We start from the raw sequence: 27,580 nt of genomic DNA on the forward strand, positions 1-27,580 counted from the left end.
CTAAATGACATCAAAGGTTTGAATTTGAAATTGGGTAAGCTGTGAATTTGTCTTGTTGTCTGTGTCATTTGGAATGAATGGGTAATAATTGTGGGCGTGGAAATTTTCAGCATGCCAAAACCAATCCCAAAGTGAATTGAATGATCTTAACGTTTAGAGTTTGTAATGGCAACAATGTGAATAATTTTTGTAGAATGTATTGTTCAAATAAATAGGGAGTTTTTCATTTATTTTATTTTGTTGTGGGTGTGTGTGGTTGTGTGTGTGTGTGTGTGTGGGGGGGGGGGGGGGGGGTTAATTGATGAAAAAGTATTTTTGGTGTATGGGATTTTTTTATTTTTTTTTGCCAGGTTGAAAATAGTTCTCATGGTAAAATGAATGATGTTTTGAAATTCAAACAATATAAATCTGTTTTGTTGAATATGTTTTTTGGATTTTTTTTTTTTGCTGGGATTTTAGTGGTGAAAATATACTAATATGTGTGAGTTTTTGTTAAGCTAAATTAGGCTGAATATTTTTAATTGTGTGTTGGAATGACGTGAAACCTGTTTATTGAATGTTTCATTGTGAATTAATTTGAATTTTTGGGGCGCAAAATGGGAAAATCTGGGAAAACCTCAACCTTCACACAATGAGCCTTCCAATCAAGTGTGAGTATATGAATGATTAAAGTTGTCCCTCCTTTTTTATTTCAGTATTTTGTGTTTGACTTCTTTGCCTACAAAGAGATCTTCTTCGACAAAGTCATTAGGCTTACAGTAAGTTCCAGTGCATCAGGTAAAAGATTGTTTTGTCAGATGCTTGAACGCTTCGTTGTTGTTTCCTCTTCCGATCTGCAAGGTGATACACTCCAAGATGCTGAGGAGTTTCTGTATTGGCTCCTTTAAGCTGGATGTGTGGACAGTCTACAAACAACCAGGTGGACATTATGGCAATGTTTCATCATGTTAACATATCTTATGTTGCATTATCAATACAACTGAATTAAATGTTGATATTGTGACATTTAACGAAATTCTGAACTGTTAGCCCAAAACTATTTAGATACCAATGACTCCATAAATTAATTTCTTAATTACTTATTATAAGTTTTGCTCCCCTCTATTATGACACAGTATATCATTCTATCCATATTGCGCAGCTACTTTACAATAAGTATTACGATGTGGAAAGAAATTGCAATTTTTGTGTCATCATGAGCTACTTTTTCGTTAATCTTTTTTTTTTTAAAGCGTTATTATAATGGTGTGCTTATTATTACATAACTTGAATATTTCATTTTACTGTATACCGCTCCCCTAATTATTATTTTACTATTCTTCTTTGGCTTTATGTACTTTATATACTGTCAAATGAATGGATCCAAAACATTTCCCTAAAGAATTCCGCTCATAACTGTGTGGCTATCATTTGTATATCATTTGTTCTTAGTCGACTCGACTGGGAGCCTATCCCAGGTGAGATTGGGTGAAGGCAGCTTACACCCTGGACTGTGACCTGTCAATCACAGGCCAAATATTGACAAACTATTCGCACTATATGCTGTAGTTCAAGCGCTGTGTAAAAAGCAGTCCATTTACCATTTAAATATTCACGCCTATAAGCAAAACCTATATAAAACACATTTAGGAATATGGGAGAAAGCCACAAACATGCTAACTGTGCACAGGAGGGCCCGAATCTGTAGGAACCTGACATGGCTATACAACACATGGACAAAAATATTGCACCTCTTTGAAATAAAAGTGGAAGATTGAGGTCTGGTTTATTTGGTCCAAACAGTGTCAAATGAAATGTGTGTGTTTCTTTGCATCCGTTTTATTTTTCTATTTGAGGTCACCAATTCATCAACAAGTGGGCAATGCTGACGGTCCCTGGTGACATTAGCACGGGGTGCAAAGGTTACGTCAAGTGTGACATTAGTGTCTCGGCAAAGGGTGATGCCATGCAGCCTGGGATTAAAGCCAGTGATGCAGAGGAGCAAATAGAAAAGTATGTAAACACTTTGTGATGAATTCTTTGATTGTTTGTTTTGCTGAGGCAAACTCCAGTTATCTCTTTATATGCAGATGACATTCTGTTAATGTTCGAAATATTTTTCCAGGAACCTCTTGATACCAGAAGGCTTCCCATCAGAACGTCCCTGGGCTCGTTTTTCAGTGCGAGTGTATCGAGCGGAAGGTCTTCCCCGCAACAACTCCAGCATCATGGCCAACGTCACCAAGGCTTTCATAGGCGACAACACAGCGCTCATAGACCCTTTCGTGGTTGTTAGCTTTTTCAAACAAATGGTGGGTACCGTTCCAATTGTGTGCAGAATAGTAATTATCATAGTTAACAAAACCAATCAAAATAACTATACAATAAAAAAAAGTTAGTGAAATGAAATAAAAACAATTGTTTTAAAACAAAATAGAAACTAACTTGAAACCACATTTTATGTTCATAAAGAAAAGTTATGATTATGATGAAAATGTCTTTACTTTGTCAATTAATTTCATACATGATGTAACGCATGGCAGGTGATCAGCCATAGAAGGCGCTGCTGTTTAGCAAAAAAACAAAACAAAACATGGGACTGGAAGTCCACAGGTTCACTTTATTAATAGCAAAATGTAGGCTCCTTGGTGCTACCACTCGTCACGATTAAGTCCACAGCATCAAATACAATATCAGCAAAATGAAAAGTGCGGCAAAAACAAGGAGGCGCCACCTTGTGGATTGTTACAATGAGCTTTCGTTATTTTAAATGTATCTACTGTATTTCAGTTTTACTGTTCTGTTTTGTCCCTCCCGGCCCCCAGGTGGCGGTGCTGAACAGCACTGAAATTGCCTTTGAGCATGCACAGATGACATGCATACCATAGACAACGCATACCAAAATGACACGTAGTCCAGTTGTCCGGGCGACGAATGCCATGTGTGTTAAAGGGCATGGAACCCAGAAAACAGTCCCTTAAAACCTTTGCATACCGCTGTTCTTCTTGTCCGTCGCTAGTGGGCAGTGATCGTGTCAATTGAGGCTGCAGGTTGATTTCCTCCGCCCCCCTTTGGCTGCGACGGTGTTATTTTCTTCATATTTTCTTGGAATATCTTGATGGCTGTGATCCCACACCGGCGGTCGCTGCTGTTTTCGCTGGCAGCTCGCCTGTGTAATTCTGTGGACGCTGGGTTTCCCCGTTCTCCTGGATTACGGCTGGCGCCTCGTGGCAGGTGCCTCTTCAGGTTTGACGGTGCGGATTGTGTTATAACAGCAACCTTTGCTCTCTTGCTGGCGGTTGCTTTGATGAACTTTGGCTCGTGATGGTATCGTGTCTCGTACCCGTGTATAGTGTCACACACTAATACACAGTCGCTGCCTTTTTGCCAGCGGCTGCTTTGAAGAAACCTTGCTGCTAGTGACGGTACTGTTTTTTTGTACCCTCTCCTAGCTTGGCTTGTCCAGGACTCAGCGGGAGTGGATTTGGTGCAGGCTGTTTTTCTTAGCGCTTTCCGACGTTTACGGTTGGATCCGTCTGACCTTTCTTGTCTTGTCTTGTTCTTGAGAATGTGGCCTCTCTTCATTCGACTGTTCCTCGACTCATTTTTTGATGCCTGAGTCTCATCACTATTTGGTGGACCTTCATTCCTGCTGGTTTGATACAGAGTCTCTTTCTCGGCTCCTGGCAGGCGGCCGTGTCCTGGCATCCATGCGGGGTGCTGCAGCTACCGGTTTAGACCGTATGCCTAACGTGGAGGCCGCTGTGGCACCCCTCATCGTCTCCCCTGAGGAAGCCCTTACACGGTCTGTGAGGTGCCCTTACACTCAATGTTGCTTGACGGATGACCTGCTCACTAGGTCGTATAACGCAGGGGTGGTTGCAGCACGCCTGGGTAACTCTCTGGCTCAACTTCTGCTTGAACACAACAGGATAATGATGTGGAGGAGGCTTTGTCCTTCTGTAACATGGCTTTGAGGGACTTAACCCTCCTTTCTAGGGAGCATGGCCAATGTATATAATTTCTGATCCGAGTGCATCGTCAGGTCTGGCTGTCTGTCCCCTTTGGTAGAGGCTTCCCAGAGGAAACTGCGTATCCTCCCTGTGGTTCCCAGAGAACTTTTCAAGCCTGCCGCGATATGAGGTGCTAGAATGCACAGTCCGTGCTAATGACATGAGGTTGAAGTTCACTAGCCTTGTCAGGCCCTCTGTTCCTCCAAGCTCTACGGTAGCTGCTCTCCCGGCTGCCCCTCGGTCATGTACTGTGCAACACTTTCGGCCCACTTGGGTCTCTGGGACGCGTCGACCCTCGCGGAGATCTATCGCGGATGTCCGAGTCGTCCATGCCCCTGTCCAGTCATCCCCGGGTTGCCCACTCTTAAGCATCGTCCCTCCTGGACCCCTAAATCCCAGAGGTCTAAGGAATGAGGCCGTGGGGCCGGACGTCAGATACTTCTCCTGTCAGCAGCTCAGACTACTGGGCTGTTCTCGCTTCGGACCCATGAGTGAGCTCGACCTTAACCCATGGGTACAGGATTCAGTTCCAACACCGGCCCCCTCTTTCCAACCGTGTCAGAGAGACCGTGATCGACAACCCGGAGAGAGCACTGGCTCTAGATGAAGGGCTAACGACCCTCTTTGCCAAGTCCACTATTGAAGCAGTGGATCCCTTAGCGTATCCAGGGAGATTCTACTCTCCTTACTTCCTCGTTCCAAAAATACACAGGCGGATTCCACCCTATCCATCTCATGCTCAGACACTCCGAGACACGTCTGTTTCTTTGTCATATGTTGCCTCAAGGTCACCCTGGAGAAGTCCTCTCGTGTTCCCTCCCAGCGGACTTTGCTCATCGAACACCACATCCATGACTGCCCAGCCATCCACTCAGAAGGTAGATGGTGTCTCCACCCAGAGGTGGTAAACACCATTTGGAGTTACTTCGGAAGGTGTCTGTCGATCTCTTTGCCTCCGAGGCGTCCACTCACTGTCCCCTCTCATTTTATCTGAGGGAGCAGAACAGCCCCCGAGGCCAGGATACTCTGGCACACCCTTGGCCGGGGTGCCATTCTCTATGCTTTTCCACCTCTCCCCTTCATTCACCTGACAGTTCAGAGGGTCCTTCTGGAGAACCACACAATGCTGTTGGATATTGTTCCTTCTCCGCAGTCTTTGCTTCTCCGACCCATGGCCTCTGCCCGTTCGGTTGGATCTGCTGCCCCAGCAGCACGGTCGGATTTGGCATACCGGATCGTCCCCACCTACTGCTGTGCGTAATCACTCTACCAGGGGTGTTTCTACATCAGGGCTGTTCTGAAGGGCGTGCCCTTGGAGGACGTCTGTGCGGCTGCTTCCTGGTCGTCGCCTTGCACGTTCTCCAGATTCTACAATTTGGATGTCACCTCTCTTCATCCACTGGATGCGGTCCTCGGTCCTTCGGAGGCCCCTCTGTGAGGTTTGTTTTCCGGGGTCCTCGTAACGTCACTGGTATTCGGCGTTACGTGTTGCAATGTTTCCGCACCGCCACCTAGCAGTGGGGATGGACAAAATAGAACGACAGTTACGAATGTAACTACGCTTCCATGAATGGTGGAACAGTCGATCCTTAGGGAATTGTAGTTTACTTTTTTACATAATATGATTTTTTTATTATTTTTATTTTTTTAAATCTTGCACTCAACAAATGTCTCAATCATCAAAATGAAAAATAGTCCTCACCATATTTTTTGTCTCACCTTTAAGGGTCGCACTTCCACAAAGAAGTCCAATGCAGATCCAGTATGGAATGAACAGATCATCTTCACAGAAATGTTTCCTCCTCTGTGCCAGAGGATGAAGATTCAGGTCTGAAAGTTTATGCCTTGTAATCTATGTTTTTGAGTGTTTAAATCAGCTCAACCACTGAGCAATTCCGCTTGACAGTTCGCCTATGAACATCTCACTTTGACATTTGACCAACTGATTTAGACAATAGAGCAACTCTGATCAGTTGATCAGAGATTGGGTTTGACAGTAATCTCTCAGTTCGACGGGTGAGCCACTCGAGTTGACAATTTAACCATTTAGTTTTATGCAGTAGTGTAGTCCAGGGTATATGTGGGTATACGCCCACTTCTTTTTCAGTCAGTTTTGCGTCTACCCACTAAATCCTCCTTGATGCACACTGTTCAGCTCTTCTGCCTCTAATTGGCTGGTAGGTGATGCCTTCGCTGTTTAGACCCATGAGGACTGATGAGCCAATCGTAGGTAGAGTAGGGCGGGTCATAAACACCATGAATGATCCTTCAAATACTGTCCAGAGCGGCGACGGCATTCCAGAGTTTTATCTCAACCGGATGGCTTCGCGCTCATAGATATCTATTATCTATAACCCTGGGATTACACCCGATGAATGTGCGTTGCATCTGCGCTGCATTCCGGTGGCGCAGCCGATTCGTTTCCATTCATTCAGCTTGTTCAAATTACACCGACTACGTGTGCGTTGCGTGTCGACTGCGGCTCAACTACATCGTGCCCGCTGCACAGATAGACCTATTTTCTGTTTTTGCCATACGACGAATCCGTCGGCCTCCGTCAAATGGCAAGCTAGCACAGAACACATCGAGCGGGACAGGAAGACCGACACAGTTTAAAAATAAAATTTGCGGTTACTTTACGATTTTTTGATGGTTCAGTAGTTGAGTCATTCTCTCCATGGATTTAGCAACTTAATTTAGTGGTTGATTGAGAGGCGTTTTTCAACAGTCACGCTGACGCTTCTGCAACTCAAACTGTTAAAGGTCCTAGCGTCCACTGTACTTTTTCTTATCCAAAATTTGTTTGCTTGTAGGTTTGGGATGAAGGAAGTGTGAGTGATGTTGCCATAGGAACCCATTACTTTGACCTGAGGCGCATCTCCAATGAGCAGGATGGCGACAGAGGTAAGGCCGCGGATGTGAGCTTAGTGATGTTGGAACTTTTTGCTGAAAAACAACCCTGGTCTTGATGTTTCTACAGGTTTTTTGCCAACTTTTGGTCCTGCCTGGATAAACTTGTACGGCTCTGTCAGAAACTCTCTGGGCGATGACACTGCCGAGCTTAACGAGGGCATTGGCGAGGGGGTCTCTTATCGGTTTGTCAAAAATATTGGTGATTAAGAGAATAAACAAACACAAACCAAGTCTATGAATTCCTTCCTACAGAGGGCGTGTCTTTGTAGAGCTGGTGGTGGAGATCCTCTCAGGCGGGACGGGCCCAGAGTCCAAACTTGCCCGGATGGTGAAGCCAATAAAGGATGCAAAAGCGGTAAAGGCTGGAGGGAAGGATGGTAAGACCCCAGCAGGCGGGGGAGGAGCCGGGGGGGCATCTGCAGGTACAGGTGATGACGACAAAGGGAAAGCAGCTGCAGAAGTTCTTCCTGTGGAATGTCCACCTACAGTAAGACCGTTATGCCTGACCAGAAGTCTAAAGTAAAGTATTGTCAAGAGGAGGTAGCAGTTGATGAAGGATTTGTGGTCATGTTTTAGGTAAATCCTGACAACAAAGAGAACTTCCTGCTCTTTGGGGCCTTGTTTGAAGCTACCCTGATTGACCGAAAGATTGGAGACAAGCCTATAACTTTTGAGTTCTCACTGGGTAGGTCACATGTGTCAAGATCCGGGCCTCGAGGGCCAGAGTTCCGCATGTTTTCAAGGTATCTCTACTCCAACGCACCTGATACGATGATCAGGATAATTATCAGGCTCCTGCAGAGCTTGCTGATGAGCTTAAATATGAGTCAGCTGTGTTGAAAGTGGGAAACCTTGAAAACCTGCAGGACTGCGGCACTCATGGGATACAGTTTGACACCTATGGGGTAGGTCAATGAATACTCTAAAATACTCTTATACAGTACACACTATATTATTGCTTATGCCAAAATGTTAGCTACTACACCGTGGTGTTCTCTTAAGTAACAACAACACAGGAACTGAAAAAAAGACGCTTGCTTTAATAATGGAGGTTATTTTTAACTTTCACTAGCACTTTCTCTGTACTATGATTGTGTTTTAGGTTATGTCATTTGGTTTGCAGCTGTATGCGATTAAATTGGTCACAAACATTTGGTTTCAATAAGCAGTTGTCTTTGCTATTATTTGTTCCCAAAGGTAACTGCGGTAACGTGCAAGAGCCTGCGAGCCAGCCTGGCCTAAGCGCCCCAAGTCCCACTCTCAGCCGCAGGAGAGTGGCACAGGACTACCCTGACAGGACCTCCCCTTCCTCCCCACTGTTGCCCAGAGAATCTCAAGACCCCAGCAGGACCTCTAAGTCCATCACGCGTCCCCAGAAACCGCTGCCTGTCGAAGGAACCAGGTAGATGCTGTAATAAGGGAAGATTTTGAAAAGAGAGTACATTAAATATATATATATATTTTCAATAGAATAGCTGATTTCAAGCTTGATGTGATTTCCCATTAACGTGGAAGTGGGTTTCTATTGTGGTCATTTTTTCTGCCACTAGACGGCATAATTGCATTTTTAAGATGCTGGTGACAGCTCAGTGCATTTTTCTTTTTATTTTAACTCTATCTAATCTTTAATATGAAGTAACTTGAGAAATTCTGCACATTTTTAATATTGTAAAATGCAACTTGACTCCAGTCTCCACAAGTATATGCATTATTAATTACATTTATTACTGCTAAAATTTGGCATGGATGTGTCTGCTGCGTTGCGACTGGAATTCCTTCATTACAGGCTTTCCAAGTATCGGGCAGTCATTAATTGTGCGTTAAAAAATAATTAGTGACATTAAAGGAACTTTAAATTAACTCAAACTTACCACACTAATTTTGACACCTCTATATACATATAATGTTGGTTTGTGTGTGTTTATATACTGCAGGTACTACATGTATTTGCCTCTGGATAAACAGAAGCCGTGCATCAATGTGTTGAGTCAATGGGAGGACAGAACCTACCGGCTGTACAACTCCAACATGCTGGAGAACATAGCAGCCCTTTTTGTATGTGCGCACACACAAACACATCAATGTAACGCTACCATCGGTCAAATATTTGTTAGAACTGAGCATCCACTTACAGGAGGAAGGAGTGACCAGGGCAGCAGAACTCCACAGGAAGTCGTATCCCGGCGCCGAGCAGACTCTAAAAACAGCAGTCAAAGAATTTTGCATAGATGCCAGGTATATTTGAAATCCATCATTGCGATGTAAAGTGTGCAATATTACCCTTTAAATGTGGTCCATGAAGCATTTTATCTTTGCAGACGTTTCATAGCGGCAGCAGAAGCCAAGTTAAAGGCTCAGTTGAAGTCCAACTATCTGACGCAGTTGGACAGGAAACGCCTCTCAATGTGCAAACAGGAACTGGTAGAAGAAAACGAAATATTCATCCCCCCCCCAAAAAAATAAATAAAAAATAGACACACTCGCTTTTAAAATGAATTCATTTAAAAAAAAAAATGCAACCTCTAAAGTTGAACATGATACAATAATGCAGTGAGCCATGGCACCTATTTAAAAAAATAACTAAATAAAAAATAAAGTCTTGACAGCACACCACAAATACATTTTAGCATAGTTGCTCAGTGCCAAATGTTGGCCTGTTTGATTGAACACAAAGCTGATATACTTTCCGGAAGCCATAACCTAATTTGACCACAGGTTGATACATAGGTTTACCAAAAAAAAGTTACCAAAAAAAAGAAATGCATAGGTGAAATGGACTCTCTCTGAGCTAGCTGAAGTCTTAGCTTAAGGTCTTTTCTAAATGTGTGCACTGTAGGAAAGTATGATCGGAGATGCTCAGTCTCTGGTCGAGAGGAAGAGAAAGTCAGGTGGCGTTAAAGAAGCACTCCACGATGCAGCAAAACTCACACAGAAACTACGCTTCCTGGTGGAGGAGGTACAGAATGCATTTGTCACCATTTCAAACAATGACCATTTGTTTTAATAACACATCTGTGACGTGCAGCCTCAACACACAGTGCCAGACATCTTTGTTTGGTTGTTGAGCAACAACAAGCGGATCGCGTGCGCTCGCCTCCCGGCCAGAGATGTCATCTTCTGTAGCAATCGGGAGGCTCGAGGGGTCCACTGTGGAAAGATAGTAACGCTCTTCCTCAAGGTAGAAAACTTACAAGCCACAAATGATCAAACAAACCATCTTGGCAGAAAATAATGATTTGCACATGTTTGTGTGTACGTTCACAGCCGCCAGGGAAGCGTGTGACAGGCTTTTGTGTTCAGGCCAAAGTGGATGTGTATTTGTGGTTTGGATCCTGCGTGGACTCTGCTCACATGCTGGACGACCTGCCGGAAGGCTTCGATGCGGTCACTGGGGGCACTGATGCCAACAGCCCCCCAACTCACCTCACGTGTACAGGTGAGAGACTGTAACGATTATTGATTTCCCTTACATGACTGTATTATTATTATTATTATTATTATTATTATTATAATTATTGTTATTAGGGCTGCATCTATCAAATATTTTGAGATCCTAAAATAAGTTGTTTGGTTAAAGAATACTTATAAATACACAAGAGAAAATTTCACTTAATAATGAATGACTTGTTGGTTTTCATTTCTACAACCATTCAATCCCAGAAACGTGTAAAAACGTTTTTGTCTTACCCTCCCAAAAACGTGTTTACTCGTTGTTGTTGTTTTTTTTTGTTGTTTTTTATTTATTTATTTATTTATTTTATTTTATTTTTTATGCAAGAGCATACAGAAGGCTTTGATGCAGCTTCTGACATGAAGAGGTGGTTTAAAGCTATGGTAGTACTACTACTACTACTACTATTACTAGTAATTATCTTTCAATTTCCTTCATTAAAATTCAGTTTAGCATTCAGCTATTAGCATTCAGCTTTCAGCATTCCCACACAATATCTCCAGAAATTGCACTTCGTCTCGTTACATTTAGCAAGTGTTGTGGAAACATTAAATGTTGGTATAAATATGAGGGGGGAAAGTACTTGTCTGCGTTTTTTTTTAAATCTTTTCAAAGATACTTAATTCCTATATAGTAATGCATAATTGCATATAACTTATTGATAGAATTCAGGCATGAAGGTGTATAATTTGGGGCTGATACAAATGAGGGTTGTTGGGCCTTGGTGGAAATCACTCACTCCGTCCTCTACTAAATAACATATATTTCTTCTGTTTTGCCTCCTCAGTGTTCATTCATATGTGTGTGTTTGGGTGTTTATGTGTTTCTATGTGCAGAGCAGCATCAGTTCCAGTTAAGATGCCACATGTATCAAGCTCGCGGGTTGATTGCAGCCGACAACACTGGCCTTTCGGACCCTTTTGCTCGGGTCACATACTTGTCACACAGTCAGACCACCAATGTAAATAATAGAAATAATACCTTCTGCAGCTATGTTGTTCGCAGTGAGCATACTTGTGTTGATTTTTTTTTTGTGCGCCCCAGGTGATCAGTCAGACTCTCAGCCCCACATGGAATCAGTGCTTGCAGATGACTTGTATTTCACTGAGTGGAGATCTTCGACACATCCAGGAAGAACCGCCAAGACTTGTCATTGAAGTGTATGATGACGATGCATTGGTAAAATAGATAGCAAGCTTAGATACCGTAGATATAAAATCGATATGTCATAGATATCAGGTATCAGAATCCCATATCTACTACAGATAGAAATCCTAAATATAACTGAAGTGTCAATGTAGCTGAAGGGATGGGTGTAGATTAGAGGTGTAACAAGAAAACCATTTAAAATCTGAAAATTTCATTTGTATATCAAGATGTATCAAATTTTCTTCTATAGGAGAAATATATTTGTTGAAAGAAATGTCACATTTACACTATAACTTACGAATAAGTTCATCCATATTGTAAAATGACAAAGAAACTCATTGCATCATACCCTCTCAAAAGGAGCCGTACCATATCGAATCGAAATAATCCACTGAATCGAATCTTACCACTTTAAAATAAACCGGTCTTCTCTTATAGTGAGCGCTTATGGAAATGCTTATTGTTGTGATATTTTCACATAAATTATTGAGTTAGCTGATGTGTAGCGCTTCTACTAACATGACAAAAAGAGGCGCTAGTTTACAAAAGCACAGTCAATCTTGTCGATTTAGCCATTTGACCAACATCTTGTCTGACCTCTGTAGTGACTTTTTTTAAGTAACTAGTAAGTTTTATTCCTGCTAAGAAACTCACAACATGGCTACAATCATTTCCCTCTTTCCATGAGACATGAAAGGAGATGGTGGAAATCACAGTCACTTCTGCTTTAGATTTAGATTGAGCATTCTCATTTAACATTTAGGTGTAACATTTGAATGTAATATAATATATCTCCAAGTTGACAAATGTTGTAAACATATTAAAAACATACCACTTAGACATTTACAAAGGTAGTGATTGGGAATTCATATGCCATATTCAGATTTACGTGATATTGCTAGACTCTACCTCATAATCATTGGTTTAGTCTGTTCATTTTATGGTCGGTCCCGGTATGTACAATTATTTTTTGTATTCAGGGATCCCAGTTTGGGAATCACTTTGTCTGAAGAATTTTGTTTCACAAATGTCATGTGAAGGGCAAGGCGGAGTATTTGGGGGCCACAGTGGCCTTGCCTGAGGTCCGCCTGCTCTCCGAGTCTTACACACCCCCTACGCTGCAGTACAGCCCGCTACACCACACCAGCCAATCAGGAGGAGAGCTGCTGGCTGCATTCGAGCTGGTGCAGGTCAGCTGATACTTGATTCCAATTTTTTGACTGATCAAAAAATGAGTAGATAGCAAGTTATGATTTTCCATGTGTAGATTCCCATGTCTGGGGAGCAGAGTCTGCCACCCTTGGAGGAACAGGAAGGAGGCATCTACACGGTGCCTGAAAACATCAGACCGGTTCTCAGTACATACAGACTAGAGGTATGTGTCTAAAAATGACCTTCAAATGGATAGAATTGCTTCTTCATACTACAAAATAATATCATCCGTGCCATTTTGTGCATATGTGTTCTATATTTCTCTGCTAGGTGTTATTTTGGGGTCTACGAGAGCTTAAAGCCCCAGTGTGTAGCTCACGACCGCCATCTATCGGTCAAACAAGATAATGCAATGATTTTAAGCACACGAACTACGGCGTCCCAGAGAGACCCTACTTCAACAGCCTACCACCAATTTCACCGGAACAGAACGCAAACAACTTCTGGTATTCCCTCGAGTGATGACGTAAGTGAATTGCATTTGTTAGACATACTGTACAGATCCCTAATAATTGTGATTTAGTCATTTAATTTCAGAATTAATATTTTTGTCGGCATTGTTTGGAAATACTGTACGTCAGCTAATGATAATGGCTATCTATGTTCATATTTGTTAGTGCAACTAAACCATGCAACAGAGAACACACAGTTATGTTATGTTTTATAGACATGTGGACCATCTCAAAGGGGGCGAGAGAGACGAGGAAGAGAACGCGGAAGTGAACGCGGTGTCTCGTAACGTACAATTATGTCATCATGGAAAAATAATTCCATTCGAGCATGCATGTGAATGGCTCAAAACATACCTTTGCTTGGAATATGTGGTATTTAGATTACATCGTTTGCTGATATGTTTAGTATATCGTACAAAATAATGGTGTTAACTGAACTACACAGATGCAACTCAGACTCGTAAACCCCCCCGTGTCTTGTTGCTACTAACCACTCAGAAAAGTGCTGCTTACAAAAACATTTGAAACCCTTTACTCAGATATTGATTTGTCACCATGTTGAACAATTTTACCTAATAAATATCACTAAGCAACTTAATTAGTTTTGATTGAAGATACAACAGCTTCCTTGTACTTCGATGTGCAGGAATTTACATGGCTTTCACAAATAGTCTTGCTCATGTAATAATGTACTTCATTGGCTCAGTGACTTTCAGTTCATTGTTTGGTACCTCATCTGACATACAATTGTTACCTTCTTGCAGAGACTCGTACAGGAAATGACCATGGAGGAACATGAAGATATCCAAGTCCAGCTGATAGACTGACACCAAGAAATACTTTTTGACACATTGCTGACACATCAGCACCACCATGATTTCCTGTACCTGGATCCCACATCAGCACCACCATGATTTCCTGTACCTGGATCCCAGACTGCAGCACCTTGGTGGACTTGTAGCAAATAAGTGACACTTTCCCAGATCCTTGAGGACAATACAAAGGTTTTTTACCTGGCATATAATTAGTCCATGTCTGACACTTGTTGTTGTAGTTTGTATAACTTGTATATTGTTGTTGTGTGTTAATTTGTACATTTTGAATAACTAAAAAAATACTATTTCCTTTGGCGTCAACATGCAGTGTTCATTCGACACCTAACCTAACACTATTTTACATGACCAGAAATGTAAAACATCAAAAGCCTGGAGAATTATTATAAATGCTTGCAATGACAAGGAATTCTTCATTGGCCAATGAATGTAAGGTACAGTACATGAAAATGAATGAATAAAATAAAGTAAAATAAAAGTCTACATGAAATGAACATATTAACTAAAAAAAAAAAAAAAATGCTGTTAGAATATAATGAGCTACATGAATTGCAGTTGTTCCAGAATTTTACCAATACGCTGTGCATTTCAAAATATGGAAAATAGACATACAGGTTTGGGCCAAAAGTAGTGTTACAGAGCAGGTATGTGTTGTACACAGCTAAAATATCTGATTAACTCAATACCATGATGTTTTTTGTGTGTGTGTGTGTGTGCTGACATTGCCCCCCATTAACATTGCAACATTCCTCAAACTCTCCCGAACACAGTATGATCTGTAACACTACTTTTCGCCTACTCTATGATGTTATTGGGGCAAAATTAAGGAAGGCTTGTCCATTGATTGTGTGAACAGACTGCAGTAAAAATGAAGTCACTTCAATGTTTGCTGGTTTTATTAAGTTTGACATGCTCCTTGACTGCACAAGTACATGTTATGGAGTGAGGGCATGTTCCCACCAACGATGATATCATATTCTTCAAAGGCTTGCTGAGGAAAGTGAGGGAGGAGTCACTCCATGGCTTCAGACACCTGGTCAGCAGGTCCTGTGTAAAACAAGTGGTGCTTGTACATGTGACCATTCCGTATTGCTTCACACAAAAAGTTCATGTAGTGTCCAATGCCGTCCATATGTAAATGACATACCAAGACGTCGGCTGACTTCAGTTTGTTGCAGCTCAGATATGGTAGGTGGAGATACTGGTGGTACAACACCGAAGCCTTCTGGGGTCCTCCATTCAAGTGTCCTCATTCGGGGCATTCCAATATGGCTGCTGACTCTCCCCTTGATATTTGTTTTTCTTGCAGGTCGGTGATGTATTTAAACGGTGCATGAATGCTTGTATACATCAGAATATGGTTCTGGAACCCCTCAAGTTTGGCTGTTGATCTAGTGTGACACAAACAAAAACACAATTATAAAATAAAATAGAATAATTGATGATACTATTATATGTCACCAACTTTCCAACAAAGCCCCCAAAATAGAGGTAAGATCTTTAGTTTTTGGGCCCAAAACATTGTATTAGCTAGATAAAAGTAACTTGACTGCATACTGCATAGAATATGCAAAGGCTGCTTGCTTGTCGAATTTCCGTGGAAAACGTGGCAGCCTGTAAATTCTTGTGCACCCAATTACACAATGGACCAGTACACACTTGAGTGAGAGAGTTCAGACTCTAGCAGTGCTTACGGTACAGCCAGCATTTAAGTCCAGAAAGTTATTCCCTGCCGAAAATTAATTTCGAGAACACTATTTTCACCAACCACAACGAAAATAATTTTCAACTCCTCCACTAATACAGTATGCTTTAGATTCTCTATTGAAGTTATGGGCAAATATACCTCCGAAATCACAGTTACATTACATTACACAATAACTTGCGCATTTACTCTAAATATAACGTGCCAGCGGGAATCTTTTTTTTTTTTTCAAAGCAAGTAGCTACATAACGAAATCGTTCGAGTGGTGCGGAGTTGCTAATCAACAGATACAGTGATCGTAAAACAAAGGTACGAACATCGTATTAATTAGTACGGAGTATACTTTTTCTCTCGCTCTCAAAACGTAAACACAAATGTACTCTTACTTACCGGTCAAGTAGAAAGCAGTCGAAGGCACCGGCACGTCCCAAACCTAGTCTGTTCCTCATTTCTCTCCATCTGGCAAATGCGGCTACAATATAAACTCTTGTTTTGTCGCGCTGAAATAAAATAAATTCCCAAAGTAAGTGTGATGCTTGATAATGCTCTCTTCGGGGACCGGAAACTCTTCTTCTTCGTGGACATGCGGTCGCCATACAAACCGGAAGTGCGTTCCAAAAACGCGTTAAGAAATGGAGCGCTGAAAGTTGTCTTTGACGGCACCCGTAGCAGAAAGATGGCGGCGAAACATGGCAGACACTAGCAGGCGAGGCGCGGACATGTAAGATAATTTGCGATTTCTAGACTAACCGTTATATTTTAAAAAAGTACGTTTATGCGATACAACATATCTTTTTACATACTACTAACACAAACAATTGTTTTTTTTTTTCGAATGATTTATTATTTCACCACTAGATGCCACTGTATAATACTGAGTGTACCTTTAAGAAAGTTCAGTTACTGTCTGTTGATCGCCCTCAGGTATGCACACACTTGCCACTAATTACCTATTTATGTCTTTATTTTTATATTTTAGAGATTTGTTTTTTATTCAAAAATTATGTAATTTTAGTCATATTCATTTGAATATTTATATTTTTGCATATTGAAATAGACATTTCAACATGCACAACACAATGACACAAAAACCTAATTTTTTTTTAACACCATCCATTAAAAAACGAACAAAATTGCATTTGCAGGTGTTCATCGAATGTGCTGGAAAAACGTTGCGTTCTTCCGTCATTCAACGCTACAAGTCCAACCCCAACTTCACCACGCTGGTTGACACCATTGAGCTGGTCCATACATTTTTTTTTTGTCATATGTTTCGATGAACTTATTATCTGTGTCACCATGAAATACAGTACTTCATTTATTTTTTTCTCCTCTTGTAGGAGTTACCGGAAAACGAGCACCTCCACCCGCCACTCAGCATCACCGTTGTGGACTGGAGGGCTTTTGGTCGCAGTACGCTGGTTGGGAACCACGTCATCAACAACCTGATGACTTTCAAATATGTTGCGCCCCCAGCCCCACCTGCCTCCACACTGATGCACACGCCACCTGCAGTCACGTACACACCTGATGGTAAGGTTATATATATATATATATATATATATATATATATATATATATATATATATATATATATATATATATATATATTAGGGGTGTTAAAAAAAATCGATTCGGCAATATACCGCGATACTACATCGCGCAATTCTCGAATCGATTCAATAGGCGGCTGAATCGATTTTTTTTTTTTTTTTTTTTTTTTTTTAAAGAGCTCAGAATTGTTCATTCGGTAGTCTTACCGATTCAACGTCTTATCATCATTGCCTTTTTTTATTTTATTTTTTTTATTTATTTTATTTTTTTGTTTTTTGTGTGTGTGAATCGATTTTTAAACCTCCATTTTTAATGGAAAAATATTCAACAAAACGTCTGACTTCGGGTTAGGATTCACACCTTGAGCATGGAAGAATGTTATATGAACGGAACATTAAGCCTTAATATTTTATTTTAATGCTGTTCAAACATGAAACAGATTACAACCTCTATAAGACTGAAATTTCAGATAAATAAATAATACATTTTCATATAAATCTTACACTCTACAAGCTTACTGATTAGTATTTTCTAAATTTGAATGAAAAAAAAATCGCAACAATCGACTTATAAATTCGTATCGGGATTAATCGGTATCGAATCGAATCGTGACCTGTGAATCGTGATACGAATCGAATCGTCAGGTACTAGGCAATTCACACCCCTAATATATATATATATATATATATATATATATATATATATATATATATATATATATATATATATATATATATATATATATATATATATATATATATATATAAATGTGTGTATGGAAAAGCTTTTTTTTTTTTTAGCTCTTATATTCCATCTTTAATAAATTCATTATATTACATTTTTTTATCTAGACTTTGAATTTGTAATACATTATTTACTTATGACTTACTATTATATACTATTTACATACTATATTGACTTATATTTAGATACTTACATTTTTTAAACTGTATACTATTTATGTACTATTTACTTTTTATTCTCTTATAATTTTTTTTCCACATTTTGTTATAATACCGGTATATATGTAATGTTATGTGTACAGTATATACTTCTAAATGTGTATAAGAATGTGTTTACCTCTTTGACCCAAACTTCTTTTTAGTTTTTAATTTGTTTTTACTATACAGTAAATATTTTTTATTTTATTTTTTTATGGCACCATTTGTATTATATTTACCTTTTGCCCATGAGTTTGTGTTTGTTAGTGTCAGGGTTAACTGTTTGACATGTATTAAACACGACACAAAAAGGAGAGAAGACACTCAGTTCAAGGCTCGCGAGGAGAGAGGAGATGAACTAACTGATATAATTCACTACTACACTCTCTGAAAAGATCCCCTCCTCACCCTCTTTTTATTTGATTGCTGAGTGCATGTGTGGTCAAGTTTGCAATCATTTCTTAACAGAAAACTGTTGGCCTCAGCAGACTGTCTCTAACCATTCTGCTGCGTCAGATGTTCTAGTTCTTGAGCTTCTTGAGTGCATCTTCTGTTAAGATAACGTATGTATATATAGCTAGGCTATGTGAATATGAGTGTGGATCAGAGCAAAGCATTCATTGCAAGCAGAAGCAATTCTTCATTGCAGCAAATGTATGATAACTTATATTTACCATTATTCCTATAGTTAGTGTTAAGTATTTGTATGTATGTTTCATACATTTTCAAATCATTACAAATATTATTTTGTGTATTTTTTTTTATTTTTTTTTGTCCAGGATGGGATGGTGTCATTAACTCTGATTTGTCTCTTGTCTAACAGAATCGTCACAGGATGCTGCAGAGACGAGCTCCACTGTGGCATCAACAACTCCCGACGTTCTCATCACAGTTGAGGAACCAACCGCCGAAAAGACAACGCCCATGAGGAAAAAGGTGACCCCCGATGAACACACATTATCATAGCTTATTTGTAGATGCTATTTTCACGTTTGTATGACATGCAGGATAGCCACAAAAAGACCACACATCGTTCCTCGAAACGAAGGAGGCGGACCATCGCGGACGAGTCAGCAGAGTGCGTCATTGACTGGTGGTCCAAATATTATGCGTCTGTAGAGAAACAGGTAAACTGCCACATATTCAGTTTGTGAATTCGCCTTTTCATTTGTTTATTCATTTATTTATTTTGGGAGGGGCATGTTTTAGCCCCATTTATCACTTGTAAAGTATCTTCTTTTCACCACTTTAAGAACCGATAAATATATATGGGGGGGCGCGATGCGGTTGGACCGGTGAGTTCAAGCACAAAATCCTTGAAATTGCACAAATCTAAACACACTGCGCCAAATGGCCTTGTGTACTTCATAGATGCATTCCATTCACATTAGAACTGACATTTGTTTTTTTTGTTTTTTTTAACATGAACACAACTATTTAATCACTACTGTAGCCTAAGTATAGTTAATGAAATGACAAGAATGTGATGACTGGCTTAATTAAGAAACACTTTCACGTTAGTGTCCTAAAGGTGAAACATTCATTCATTGCCTCTGGTCATGTCATAATAAGGATGTGACGATAAGAGCAATATCGTGATATCGTGATATTAAAACTGCCACAATATCGTCGTCGTCACGTTCACAATATTTAAAAGGAACACATCTGTTAAAAAAAAAAAGTCAGGTTGATTTCCATTTGTGCAGTTCTAGCACCCTCTAGTGGCTTGTTTATTAGTGCAATTTAATTTTTATTAGGGATGTTTTGGCCTTCTATGTTCAAAATCTATACTAATTGTCAGATGAAGGGGAACCTAATTTGCTTGTGAAGCGATCAATGTGTGCCTTAGCAAGTAAGTGCCTCAATATTGTTATTTGAGATTGTAGGTGGTTTATATGCATTGCTGTTATGTACAAAAGCACATTATTGTGCTTTTTTTTTTTTTTAGTACGAGCTCCTTTTTTTTTTTTTTTTTTTTTACAATATTGTGATCTTTTTTAAATATCACCAACCCCCACAATATCGTGATAATTATCCTAATTATCCTATCGTGACCTTCATATCGTGATAATATCGTAATGTTAAGATATCGTTACGTCCCTGTGCCATAAGATAAGGTATTGGTTGGAGTATATAACAGAAAAAATATTTGTTGTTGATTTAGAAATCCTCTCAAGGCCTCCCAAATAAATGTTTCCTCACTGTAGCTGGCAAAAATTACATAACATCCTTAATTTTGCAGCGAGGAAATATATTGTATATTGTTCCAATGGGTCAACGAAAAGAGCGCTTGGGCTGATGTCGGAAATTAATGAACTTTAATATAACATAACAAAATGTCCCAAAACCCATGTGAGAAAATATATGTAATGAAAATGTGTTTAATGTTTTTTCTTGTAAAAAATGAAATATAAATAAATAAATAAATAGATTATTATTATTATTATTATTATTATTATTATTATTATTATAGATCTGATTTTATAGGCTATAAAGAAAATCTTTTGGAATTATTTGTCTTTCTTTCTTTCTTTTTAATTGCAAAAACATGGCATTTGAAGAGGGATATGTAGACTGTTTATATTCCTGTCAAGTGCATCTCAGATGCTCGCTGAAATGTGGTCTCATGAAGCCTTCAAATTTCCAAAATTGTTTGGGTCATATTTTTCTTTATTGGATGTCCAAGGTATTACTGAATCCTCAATTTCAAATACATTGTTTTGTTTTCATTACAGACCAAACAGGCAGAAGGTCCTCTGTTCCCACAAGTCTTTGAAAAAGGTAAGAATCTCTTTGATCTATGGTTCCGGTTTCACGGCAAAAATAATGGTTTGGTTGGTTTGTTTGAGAATGTTTAGGTTTGTGAAGGGTTTCTTGAAAAGCAAGTAAGATTAGTTGTAGCCTATACCTCTATCCAGGCATGTAGATTGGCTCAGGACCATCTCTGCGGGTGGAGGTATGGAAAGATGTGTCTCCTTGGAGGCTTAGGACAAGCATTTCATTATCACTGTGCGACAGTGTAGAGATTCAACCTATAACCGGAAATGGTGACTACAAATGAAAACCATCACTGTAAACACATTTTGAGTGTCTACAGCTGCCTGTTACATGCAGGTCTCCCGTTTTGCCTCTGTGTTAATAATATTATCGATATACCTTCGCTTACAAACATTAACTCATCTTTTTTGTATTTTGGTGAAATTTTGATTCAGAGCAGTCCCCCTATCCGATAATTGCTAATTGCGCAATACAGGTGCAAATCAAAGTGAAGTGTAAGGGCTGTGACGTTTACATCACTTTACACTGCACCTGTTTATTTTCATATGTAAAGGGAGCATAAATAAGTTTTATGTTAGATAAGCATTTTTTTAAAAAGTAGTATGCAGCAAGATGAAAATAAATCGATATTAAGGGTTATACAAGTATGAAACTGACTGTATTATTACAAGGAGCTGGTTTCATGAAGGCTAGATGTGCCGCAGGGATTTAGGGTTTCGTTTTTAAAATCAAGTACTGTACATTACTTGGCTCTTCCTCCTTGTTTGGATGAAGTTACAAAACAGAATAGTTGGTAGGTTAACCCAGCCATTTGCCTCATACCCACAATAGCATTGTTGTGTATTGCAGCTTTGCCGTACCACAGCTTGCTCAGCGATGGAATAGACACTTTAGGTAAGGACAAATGTAGAAATAAAAGTGGAACAAGCGTGTAGAAACTGCCACTAGGTCTTGGTTGATTCAGGTTGTTAGATAGAATTGTGGTTTGGTTCTGTTACGGCATGGTTGCTATGCCCCCAGGGAGGAACATTGCTTATTGTATTTTCATTTTGTACTGTATATCCCCATCTCAAAACTCGACATATGTTTTTGTCCTGTCAGTGAGCAGTGCATCGGATGGCAACAAGAAAAAGAAACAGAAGGGAAAAGGAACGCCAGAGCAGAACTTGAACCAGAGTCTCAGTCTGCCCACCAAACTGGCTACGCTGCAGGTACTCATTGTCATATAACAAAGAAACTTGCCATCTGACTGATATCAGACTAGAAAGTGTTTGGCCGCTTGTATGAACTGTTCAAAATAAATACTTTTCAGATTGGATGTCATAATTATTGCTTGTGGATATTGTCATTCATCCAAGTCATTTCATTCTCAGGGCATTGCGTCAATTAAAAATGGAATGCTCTGTTTGTCTTAGAAGACTCATCAGAGTAGGCTTCATCGGTTCATGCAGTAATGCTTGGTTAGGAATGACCGTAAGGTGGTGTGGAAAACCCAAATATTGTGCAATACTCCATTAATATTCCATTCCGTTTTAAAAAGATCATTGAATCTCTTTGGGATGGATGAAAGGCCAGAGCATCATAAATAGCGTTTGCCGGGTTAACTTCAAACCTCATAACCCTTGACTCTGCAGCTGTACAACAAGGAGCTGGAGGCAGAGTTAGGACCCTTTGACGACTGGGTCAACACATACGAGCTCTTCCGCGGGAAGGCCAGTGAGGAAGAGGGGTCTACAGAAGAGAGGTTCGTTGGCAAGTTCAAGGTGAGACATTGGTGATGAATTAACATCTCTATTGGATTTGCTGTACTCCACAATTTGAGTTTTCCTTTCTATAGGGGCGTTTTTGTTTGTATAAGCTCACTGAGGATGAGGAAGGTGAGTGGGAGGAAGACGATGGACATCTCAGAGTCAACAGAGGGATTCCGCAGAACACCCCAGTTCAAGTCCTTATTCGGGTTTACATCGTTTCTGTAAGTTGTGTTGTGTAGTGTTCTGATCTCCTTATTGTCTTGCTAGTCTTCATTGTGTTGTCCCCGAAGGCATCAAACTTGCACCCGGCCGACCCGGACGGAAAGGCTGACCCTTACGTTGTCGTTCAACTTGGCAAAAATGAAATCAAAGACCGTGAGAACTACATCCCTAAACAGCTGAACCCCGTCTTTGGAAGGTTCGCAGTCTCCATCCACCTTGACACTTTTGTCATCAAAAGTACACACCAGTTGATTTGATCTGCCTTTTCCCAGGTCGTTTGAGATGCAGGCGAAATTTCCTCAGGAGTCTCTGCTGTCGGTGCTCATCTATGACTATGACATGGTGGGAGGCGATGACTTGATAGGGGAGACCCGCATTGATTTGGAGAACCGCTTCTACAGCCGACACCGAGCCACATGCGGACTTCCAACTGAGTACAGTCTGTGAGTAGAAACGATTCCATCCTAGCATTCCAGTTTGGATCAGCTTGTCAGTTTTGAGTAATAATTCAGGGAATAGGCTTCAGGGTTAGGTTTACTAACCAGGGTTAGGTGAGGTGACTATCAGTATTTACACATTTCTCAAACAATAAATCTTAGGGGTCTTGTTCTACCCTAGGTCTGCAATTACCACCATTTGTTTTTTAATCTGAGAGCTACTTCTTGGTCACTGATTAATGTGAGGGCTACCAGTTAGATACTGTACACACTTCTAAATAAAAGTTTCTCAAATTACCTTTTATTTTATTGTTAATAAGTAATAATTTATGTGAAGACAATGACCATGTTAATGATTTCTCACATTAAATGAATGACCACGTTTACAACCCATGATGACCACTGCATTTGGCACTATACCACCGCAATTAATAACCAAACCGAAAGGTGCTGAAACCTGAAAAGTCATATGGTACACAGTAGTTGTTTATGTTGGTACGCTTCCCTACGGAAAACGAAAGAATTGATTGTCTCAAACTGAACCGATTGATGACTTCATGGATTTGCACCAGTCAGTCTGTTGCAAGTCTGTGACATCGTCATATCAGTGTGAATATCTTCAAATACTATAAAGGTGGTGTTAGCCCAACGTGACAGTGTCGAATGTCCCATTTTGCACCTGCTGATTGTCTCCCTCAGTGAAGGTTACAATGCTTGGAGAGACTGTCTGAAACCATCCGAGTTGCTGTCAAAGCTGTGCAGAGAAAACAACGTGGACGGTCCTCACTTCAGACCAGGACGCATCACCGTGGCTGACAAAGTCTTCACCGGCAAGACGTTGTTCATGCATGAAGGTACGTAACGTCGTTTCTGGGACTGAAGATGATCCCGATGATGAACTTGATGTGTGCATGTCTACCAGATGAGGAACCGATGGAGTCCTATGAGCACTTGTCTCTCAAGATTCTGCATCGTTGGGCTGAGATCCCGGTTGTTGGGTGCAATCTGGTACCCGAACACATCGAGACCAGGACGCTGTTTCATAAGGCTCGGCCCGGGATGGATCAGGTCTAACTATTTAACTATCAAAGGAACCTAAGTTTCCTACTAAACAAGGCTCTGTTTTGTCAATATGATTGATTAAATATGGATTTTCATGGATTTTGTTTGTGTGTACACACGCAGGGTCAGGTCCAGATGTGGGTCGACATGTTCCCCATGGACCTGCCTCACCCCGGTCCTGCAGTGGATATTTCCCCCCGCAAACCCAAAGGGTAAGATCAGCATATGAATGGCACTAAAAGGCAAAGCATACCACCTATTTTGGACAGGGTGTCAGTATTGAGTGTGTGGTTGCAGCTATGAACTGCGCGTCATCATCTGGAACACGGAAGATGTGATTCTGGAGGACAGCAACTTCCTGACTGGTCAAAAGTCCAGTGATATTTATATCAAAGGGTAATATTTGTAATATTTTTACCATTTTATGTAGGCATGTAGCTGCAGTAAGCTATTCTTCTCATCTGTAGCTGGCTGAAGGGTTTGGAGGACGACCGCCAGGAGACTGATGTCCACTACAATTCTCTGACAGGGGAAGGAAATTTCAACTGGCGTTTTGTTTTCCCATTCAGCTACTTACCTGCTGAGAAGGTGATTGTAGCTCCTGTTCAGCAGGGAATTTATAATTGTGTATCCCAAGGGTCACCCATGGAAAACGGGTCCGAAGATGAGGGACCAGACAAAGCACGCCTCAAAAAAAATATCCATCCATCCGTCCATCCATTTTCTTGACCGCTTATTCCTCACAAGGGTCACGGGGGCGCTGGCGCCTATCTCAGTTGGCTCTGGGCAGTAGGCGGGGGACACCCTGGACTTGTTGCCAGCCAATCGCAGGGCACACAGAGACAAACAACCATTCGCACTCACAAACACACCTAGGGACAATTCGGAGCACCCAATTAACCTTCCATGCATGTCTTTGGAATGTGGGAGGAGACCGGAGTACCCGGAGAAGACCCACGCGGTACAACATGCAAACTCCACCCAGGAAGGCCGGAGCCTGGACTCGAACCGGAGTCCTCAGAACTGGGAGGCGGATGTGCTAACCACTCGCCCACAGTGCCGCCTTCAAAAAAATATATAACAAATAAAAATAATAAATTAGGCTTTCCTTTTCCTGGACAAGGGTCACTGAGTCCGCCTTTAGAGTCAGGCTTGGAGGTGGGGCACGATGGCGAGCGCTTGATGTCTGGACTCAGTCCGAAAGGACAACTTGGGTCCCTGTTCCCATGGGCTCACCACCTGTGGGCGGGGCCATATGGGTCAGGCGCAATGTGAGCTGAGCGGCCCAATCCTGAATGTAGAACGTCACCTCTCTGACAAGGAAAAGGCCCGTTTGGTGCGCAAGGTCAAGAAGTTCCGACTAGATATAGTAGGGCTCACCTTGACGATTAGGTAAGGCTCTAGCACCAGTCATCTTAGTGGGGTTGGACCCTCTTGCACTCTGGAGTTGCCCATAGAGTGAAGTATCAGTCAGGGAAGGCTTTGTTAGTGGGCGGAAACATCTAAAACCTGCAGGACTCTGGACCTCGGGGACCAGAAATGGTGAACCTTGGTCTAGTTCAGGGGTGCCCAAGTACGGTCCTCGAGAGCCCCTATCCAGCCTTTTTTCCATGTTTCTCGCCACTAACACACCTGATTCGTAATCAGGATCGTTATCAGGCTTCTGCCAAGCTTGCGGATTAGATGTCATTAGATTCAGCTGTGCTGAATTCGGGAGACATGGAAAACAGGCTGGATAGGGGCTCTTGAGGACCGAACTTGGGCACCACTGGTCTAGTTATTTGCCTCTTGTCCACATTTTTATTGGGATTTTTTTTTAATTTTCATACTATTCTTATCATAGGTAGTGGTGGTGAAGAAACGAGACAGCATTTTCTCCCTGGACAAAACTGAACAGAAGCTGCCCGCCATCCTCAGTCTCCAGGTGTGGGACTTCGAGACACTCTCCTCCGACGACTTCCTTGGTATGTCACAAGCACGTCAGCTTAACTCCAAAATGTTGTCATTTAATCCTTGCATGCTCGTGCACAGGCACGGTGGAGTTAGATCTCCACGGCTTCCCGCGTGGCGCAAAAACAGCCAAATCATGTAAATTGGACGTCTTCACGGATGGGACGGAGAGGATCTCCATCTTCCAGCAGAAGAGGTCCAGAGGCTGGTGGCCTTTCAGCAAGTCTGGCGAGTTGACGGTATGCTAACCTCACCATTTGGGACCTTGTACCAGGAGTTCCGTGGAGGACTGAGAACCAACATTGGTAAATCTATAAAGCTGAGTAGAATTGACTTGACAGGTGCTTCCCAATAACCTCACTAGGGGAAAGTAGAAGCAGAGTTTCACCTTGTGATAGCTGAAGAGGCCGAGAAGAACCCAGTGGGGCGGGCCCGCAAGGAACCTGAACCACTGCCCAAACCCAAGTAAGACCCATTGGTTGCTGATGTTTTTCGAACACTTAATGAACTCCTGCTCTACTTGATTGGCAGCTAACAGCAAAAATCTACAAATAATTGACACCTCCCCCAAATAAAGGTTTGTAATCGATGCCACAAAGCATTACTTAAGTCTTAATTGAAACTCCTTAACTCACTTCAACGTCAAGATGGTGCCAAAGCAATACTGTTATTGCTTTGGTACAAAAACAGCAAATAGGTAAGACAAAACCTTGGTGTCATCCAGTGCTCCTAACTCTGTGCTTGTTCCCCAGCCGTCCCGACACGTCCTTCTCGTGGTTCGTCAACCCCTTCAAATGTTTCTTCCACCTGGTATGGCGGAACTACAAGAAGTACATCATCATCGCTCTGTTGCTACTCATCACAGCGCTCTTCCTGGTCCTGTTGTTCTACACACTGCCTGGTGCCATATCCCAAAAAATAGTCAATGGATAACGCATGCATGTAAATGAATGTTTCATTTTTTTAGATTGAGATATTCAGATTATAGGTCAACATTAGTCATTTATCAGTCTCATTTTTCCCCCCCACAAAAGCTTGGCATTTGAAGAAGGGTTTGAATCTGCACTGTAGCCATACTTTTGTTTCTAGGCACTTGATGTTTTATTGTTTGAAAAATAAATATTAATTTGTAGGGGAAACCTTGTCTGTCATTTTTATCATCATAAGAGCATAAAAAT

At 41.0% G+C, this 27,580-nt stretch overlaps 1 protein-coding gene and 1 long non-coding RNA gene across 2 annotated transcripts; one reads left to right on the top strand and one right to left on the bottom strand.

Annotated features, from left to right (window-relative positions):
• Nucleotides 1–647: 647 nt before the first annotated feature.
• Nucleotides 648–27,541, top strand: fer1l6 (fer-1 like family member 6). The gene is made up of 42 exons (XM_077535930.1): nucleotides 648–758; nucleotides 841–919; nucleotides 1,836–1,992; nucleotides 2,105–2,291; nucleotides 5,719–5,820; nucleotides 6,806–6,896; nucleotides 6,973–7,087; nucleotides 7,158–7,392; nucleotides 7,482–7,590; nucleotides 8,103–8,307; nucleotides 8,840–8,960; nucleotides 9,040–9,140; nucleotides 9,224–9,326; nucleotides 9,742–9,861; nucleotides 9,931–10,083; nucleotides 10,170–10,341; nucleotides 11,193–11,317; nucleotides 11,401–11,535; nucleotides 12,546–12,695; nucleotides 12,773–12,880; nucleotides 12,988–13,017; nucleotides 16,599–16,631; nucleotides 16,853–16,951; nucleotides 17,048–17,240; nucleotides 19,026–19,138; nucleotides 19,210–19,329; nucleotides 20,938–20,983; nucleotides 21,830–21,874; nucleotides 22,082–22,191; nucleotides 22,615–22,743; nucleotides 22,818–22,952; nucleotides 23,022–23,149; nucleotides 23,226–23,396; nucleotides 24,090–24,244; nucleotides 24,313–24,458; nucleotides 24,576–24,664; nucleotides 24,750–24,848; nucleotides 24,920–25,040; nucleotides 26,296–26,416; nucleotides 26,484–26,641; nucleotides 26,767–26,867; nucleotides 27,155–27,541. The coding sequence occupies exons 1-42, from the start codon at nucleotides 663–665 to the stop codon at nucleotides 27,333–27,335; spliced, it is 5,187 nt and encodes a 1,728-aa protein (XP_077392056.1). The 5' UTR covers nucleotides 648–662; the 3' UTR covers nucleotides 27,336–27,541.
• Nucleotides 14,881–16,297, bottom strand: LOC144030034 (uncharacterized). Its single transcript, XR_013287173.1, has 3 exons — nucleotides 16,098–16,297; nucleotides 15,150–15,393; nucleotides 14,881–15,049 (listed from the first exon to the last, which is right to left on the bottom strand). It is a non-coding gene; the product is annotated as an uncharacterized LOC144030034 (long non-coding RNA).
• Nucleotides 27,542–27,580: the final 39 nt, after the last annotated feature.

This window comes from Festucalex cinctus, chromosome 11, assembly GCF_051991245.1.
Source record: "Festucalex cinctus isolate MCC-2025b chromosome 11, RoL_Fcin_1.0, whole genome shotgun sequence".
Classification (NCBI taxonomy): domain Eukaryota; kingdom Metazoa; phylum Chordata; class Actinopteri; order Syngnathiformes; family Syngnathidae; genus Festucalex; species Festucalex cinctus.